The sequence below is a fragment of the Theropithecus gelada genome, chromosome 3, assembly GCF_003255815.1.
Source record: "Theropithecus gelada isolate Dixy chromosome 3, Tgel_1.0, whole genome shotgun sequence".
Classification (NCBI taxonomy): domain Eukaryota; kingdom Metazoa; phylum Chordata; class Mammalia; order Primates; family Cercopithecidae; genus Theropithecus; species Theropithecus gelada.
The window spans coordinates 26,522,959-26,528,958 of record NC_037670.1 but is presented as its reverse complement, the minus strand read 5'-3'; the positions used below and the strand labels follow the sequence as shown (position 1 = coordinate 26,528,958).

Sequence of the window (6,000 nt, the reverse complement as noted above, 5' to 3'; positions counted from 1 at the left end):
CAATGTGTTGGGATTATAGGCGTGAGCCACTGCGACTGGCCTTATGCCTTTAGGACTCTTATTTATTTATTTTGAGACGGAGTTTCACTCTTGTTGCCCAGGCTGGAGTGCAATGGTGCAATCTCGGCTCATTGTAACCTCCGCCTCCTGGGTTCAAACATTCTCCTGCCTCTGCCTCCCGAGTAGCTGGGATCACAGGCATGCGCCACCACGCCCGGCTAATTTTATATTTTTAATAGAGATGGGGTTTCTTCATGTTGGTCAGGCTGGTCTCCAACTTCTGACCTCAGGTGATCCGCCCGCCTTGCCCTCCCAAAGTGCTGGGATTACAGGCGTGAACCACCGCGCCCGGCCCTAGAACTCTTTTTTTTTTTTTTTTTTTTAAATCATGAGTTAGAGGCCGGGCGCGGTGGCTCAAGCCTGTAATCCCAGCACTTTGGGAGGCCGAGACGGGCGGATCACGAGGTCAGGAGATCGAGACCATCCTGGCTAACACGGTGAAACCCCGTCTCTACTAAAAAATACAAAAAACTAGCCGGGCGAAGTGGCGGGCGCCTGTAGTCCCAGCTACTCGGGAGGCTGAGGCAGGAGAATGGCGTGAACCCGGGAGGCGGAGCTTGCAGTGAGCTGAGATCCGGCCACCGCACTCCAGCCTGGGCGACAGAGCCAGACTCAGTCTCAAAAAAAAAAAAAAAAAAAAAAAAATCATGAGTTAGGCTGATAATTTTCAGGGCAAATCCAAAGAGTCTCCATTAATGTCTGTCTTTATTTCGTTAAGGTTTCACATGAACACTAGAGGATATGCAATGGCTTTTTTCAGCGCAAAAATTCACATCCTACCAGGTCAAGTGACTGGAGTTCACCTGTCTCGGGTGTACCGCACCTTGCGCCAGGCTTCAGAAGCTAGATCCCCGAGTCTCGAGGTCCAGCTGGGCGTGGAGACAGGTACGTGCCCGCCGCGCCTCGCGCATGCGCCCTAGGCCCGCAGGGCCCCGCGCTCGAAGCTCAGCTCCCAGTGTACCCTGCTTTAACCAGCCAGCCAATTCACCTTCCTTCCCGAAGCTCCCAATTCGGCATTGCCTGGAGGCGGAAGTGGGTGGGAGGGGCCAGACGCGAGCCCCTCCCCGGAAGTGGGCGGGACCCAAGGGCTCCACAGTCGTTCCGCCGCCGCCCAGTCGGGTTGCGGCGGAGGCCGGTCCTGGCTTTGTAGCTAGCTCAAGATGGCGGCGCAGCCACCCCGCGGGATACGCCTCAGCGCGGTGAGCAGCCGCGAGGGGTGGAGCGGGCCGTATCCCAGGAGGGCGGGCAGGCGGGCAAGCGAGGGTGGGCCAGCAGTGGGCGGTGGCGGCCTGTGGGGCCGGCGAGGCGGCGGGGGCTGCGGCGGGGTCAGGGGAGGGGGCGGCCATCTCGCTCCCGTCGGCGGAGCGGCTCGGCTGCGGGTTGGGCTGGGGCGGCGCGGGACGGGCTGCGTTCCGTCGCCTCTGCATTGTGTTTCTGTTTTGCTTCGGGGAGGGCCAGGGTCGCGGCCCTCCTCCCAGCTCCCTTCTAGTCTACCCGCAGCTGTCGTCCGCGGGCGAGGCCTCGGCGGGAGACCGGACTGCTCCCGGGACCGCGGCGCCCCTGACTTTTCTGTCCGCTGGGCGCCGTGGTGGGAAAGGAGCGGGTTCCGCGTCCAGAAACGCCGGCGGCCTCGACCTCCCGGGGGCGGGAACTGGGCTCCGGGCCTGCCCGCGGGCGGGTGGAGTCGGGATGAGTGTGCCTGATACCTGTCAGTGCCCGCAGCTTCCTTGGCAGTGGAAGCCCTGGGGCCCAGACCCTAGATCGCCGAGCTCGAGCTCTCCTCTATCCCACGTTGCGACTGTTTTGGGGCGTTTCGAGTTCTTGGAAACCCTGCGAACATTTCATGTATCTTAAATCGTAGGGAGCGGTCACACAAGATAACTTGAAATCTCACGTCCAGGAAATGTGGGCGTGGCTTCCCCACCTGATTATCCTAAAAAACTTTACTTCCTTGTGAGCGCAATTGTTGTTATGCTGAAACCTTCCTCTTTTCTGGAGGTTGTTGACTCTTGCCGAAGAATGACTGCCCTAGTGCCACTAATTTTAACATTCGAATGGATAGTGACTGCTGGGGTACGAACACGTAGAGAATAATTGGTGCATTACTCTGCGACTTCTTTCATTCGTTTAGGCAGATTCTAACGCCTGGTTTTGACGGACTTTAAATTTTTTCTAGTCCGATCTTTGTGAAATGATATCTGCTTTTACTTGCATTTCCTTGACTATTTTGTGTGGTTGAGCTCTTCGCATGTCTTTGTGGTTTTTTGTTTTGGTTTTTTTTTGAATTGCCTATTCATATCCTTTGCCCATTTTCTATTTTTCTTTTGGGAGGATCTTTATTGATTTGTAAGAGTTCTTTACGTATTCTAGATAAAGGTCCATCCTTTCGTTATGTAACTGGCTTATTGAGCCAGCTGGGCTTTGGTAATTTGAAAATAGAGGACAATTTTATTCTTTTTTTTTTTTTAACCATTGGCTGTAAACATTAATTATTTCCCACTTGTGTGAATCTGGGTTGACTAACGCTTTCCCATTAGCTTAAGGTATTGTAAAGTCTGGCCTTATCTAATTCAAAATCTCTATTCTCTCTCTCTCCCTTTTCCCCCTCTCTTCTTTCCCGGCTTCTCTCTCCTTCCCCTCTCGAGGTTGAGTCTTGTTCAGTCCCAGAAACCTGTAGGGGAGAAATGCAGTGAGTTGATTTCCTGTTTCTGTCCTTTGATTCTCTTCTCCCTTCCCGGCCCCGGGACTCTTGTAGACTCTGGCTCTTCAAGATTGAGGGGAGAAAGGAAGCAGAGATAATGGTCAAACAGCGTTTAGACACCAGCATTGTTAGCGGGCCCTCTGGATGTTGCTGCTGTCCATGTGCTGGGTCTTTGTTTTGTGGGTAATATGGGCTGTTGGGAACCTTACTGACAGAAATCTCCCATCTGCAGCCTCTTTGCTTTTGCTTTAGGTCAGGAGTTGGCAAACTACAGCTCATGGGCCAAATCCAGCCCAGCACCTGTTTTTATATGGCCTGAAGGCTAAGAGTGATTTATACATTTGTAAACGGTTGAGGAAAGAAGAATGTTTAGTGAGGTAAAAAATAATGCGAAATACAAATTTCAGTTCCCATAAAATTTTATTGGAATATAGCCATAAACATTATTTACTTATAGTTCTCAAATGCGTGCATTAATAGAGATACAAGTTAATGAGCTTATGCATTTGTCAAAAGTCCTACATTTTAAAGGCACAAAGGGTGAACCCTTAGTGTATACACTTTTTTGGGGGGGTGGTGGGCTAGAGTTTCACTCTGTCTCCAGGCTGCAGTGCAGTGACACGATCTCGATCTCGGTTCACTGCAACCTCCACTTCCTGGATTCAAGCACTTCTCCTGCCTCAGCCTCCTGAGTAGCTGCGTTTACACACGTGGGCCACCACACCCGCTAATTTTGGTATTTTTAGTATATATAGGGTTTCACCATGTTGGCCAGGCTGGTCTCAAATTGTGCCCGGCCCAATGTATACACGTTTTAAACAGTCATTTAGGAGGTCAGAGATACCAGGATGAAATGCAGAGTGACAAAAAGTTTTTAAATTTTTTGCTTTTTACGCCTGTAATTCTAGTGAAGTGAGATGCATATACTTTGGTTTTTGTTGTTGATTTTTTTCAGAAATCCTACTGTGGATTTAGCTGATGCACACTCGTCACCACCTCCCATACTTCAATGCTTTTATCACTTTTTTTGGTTGAATTACTATATGGTTTGTTATTACTCTTGCAAATGAGCTAACCAGTGTATAGTATGATTGCATTTTCTTTCTTATACAAACCTTTCGTTTTCCCTGAAGTTAATTGATTTATATTTTGTTTGTTTAGTTTTTCTCTGTACTGATCATCCAGACATCCAGAGAACTGGGAGCTCTTTTCCAGATGGATTCAGACACACCCAGTGTTTTGTCATTTGGAAGTCAGTTGGGAGTCATCGGCTCAGTCGTAATTTGGGGACTTCCCTTTAACATCTGTCTGGAAATTTCCTTCCTCTTTTCATGTGTCTCCATCTCACATATCCTTCTGTCTGATATGTAGCTTAGTGACTGACATTCTGAAGCCTACTCTCTCCGGTTCAATTCCTGACTCATAACCAGATGTGTGTCCTTGGCCAAGTCGTTTAACCTCTTTGTGCCAGAGTTTCCAATCTGAATGATGGCAATAATAATCTTACCCACTTCAAACTGTTGTTTTAAAAATTACATGAGCAAATAGATAAATAAAAGGGCTGTACGTGCACAATAGTGTTTGCTATTTTTGTTACTGTTAGTGGTGGACAATATCCACCACTAACAATAAAACCATTTCCAGAAACAGGTGTAGCTTCCTGAAAAAAGGGTTCATGGGAAGAAAAAAATTTTGTCATTTCTGGAAAATACATTCATGCTACCCTTGCTCTTTCTTGAATTATAATTTGGCTAGATTTGCATTCTGGATTGGAAATTCTTTCCGAATTTTAAAAATGTGCTTGATTGTTTAATAGAGGCTGTGCATTTTATTGGGCACTTAGCCTGGAAGCTCAAGTCCTTAACATCTGGAAAATGTTCTTATTTATTTTGACAATTTTCTTCCCACCAATTTTCTTCCTCTTTTTTGTTTACTGTCTTCTCATTGTTTTTCCTCTTGCGGGATTTCCTCCACTTATCTCCTCCCGTGCTATTGTAATGTTTTTCTTGTTTGTTGTTTGTTTGTTTTTGAGATGGAGTTTCTTTCTTGTTGTCCAGACTGAAGTGCAAGGCTCACCGCAACCTCTGCCTACCCAACCTCTGCCTACCGGGTCCAAGCGATTCTCCCGCCTCAGCCTCCCAAGTAGCTGGGATTGCAGGCATATACCACCATGTCCGGCTGATTTTGTGTTTTTAGTAGAGACGGCGTTTCTCCAATGTTGGTCAGGCTGGTCTTGAACTCCCAACCTCAGGTGATCTGCCCACCCCAACCTCCCAAAGTGCTGGGATGACAAGCCTGAGCCTACTCCCAGCCACAACGCTTTTAATTGTTACAAATAATGTCTTAGTTTTTTAATGTCTTTTTGAATTCTCCCTGGACAAAATGTTCATTCTTATTGCTAGATACATTAACTGTATTATCATTATTATTTTTTTTTCTGAGATGAGTCTCCATCTGTCCCCCAGGCTGGAGTGCAGTGACACAATCTCGTCTCACTGCAAGCTCCGCCTCCTAGGTTCACGCCATTCTCCTGCCTCAGCCTCCCGAGTAGCTGGGACCACAGGCGCCTGCCACCACGCCCAGCTAATTTTTTGTATTTTTAGTAGAGACGGGGATTTCACCGTGTTAGCCAGGATGGTCTCGATCTCCTGATCTCGTGATCCACCTGCCTCGGCCTCCCAAAGTGCTGGGATTATAGGCATGAGCCACCGTGCCTGGCCTAACCGTAGTATTTTTGAAGTTTTCTTTTGCTCACTGCATTATCTCTATTTTCTTCATGTTTCTTTTACTGTGTATTGTTTTTGGTTTCTAATTTTAAACACTCTCAAATGTCTGGAAACAGCCTTCTCACTTTTTTTTTTTTTTTAAGACAGAGTTTCACTCTTGTTGCCCAGGCTGGAGTGTGGTGGCACGATCTCAGCTCACTGCAGCCTCCACCTCCCATGTTCAAGCAGTTCTCTTGCCTCAGCCTCCCAGGTAGCTGGGATTACAGACATGTGCCACCATGCCTGGCTAATTTTTTGTATTTTTATTTTTATTTTTATTTTTATTTTTATTTTTTAATTTATTTATTATTGTTATACTTTAAGTTGTAGGGTACATGTGCATAACGTGCAGGTTTGTTACATATGTATACTTGTGCCATGTTGGTCTGCTGCACCCATCAACTCGTCATTTACATCAGGTATAACTCCCAATGCAATCCCTCCCCCCTCCCCCCTCCCCATGATAGGCCCCAG

At 47.6% G+C, this 6,000-nt stretch overlaps 1 protein-coding gene across 3 annotated transcripts in view; it reads left to right on the top strand.

Moving 5' to 3' along the window:
• The first annotated feature begins 747 nt into the window (after nt 1–747).
• MORC3 (MORC family CW-type zinc finger 3) overlaps nt 748–6,000 on the top strand; it is a 59,402-nt gene continuing 54,149 nt past the window's right edge. For 2 of the 3 annotated variants that reach the window (XM_025379940.1, XM_025379939.1), the window contains exon 1: nt 748–1,259. In XM_025379940.1, the coding sequence (XP_025235725.1) occupies nt 1,221–1,259 (39 nt within the window). In that variant the 5' untranslated portion in view covers nt 748–1,220. The remainder of the gene's footprint in view (nt 1,260–6,000) is intronic. The other variant, XM_025379941.1, reaches the window with a different exon arrangement.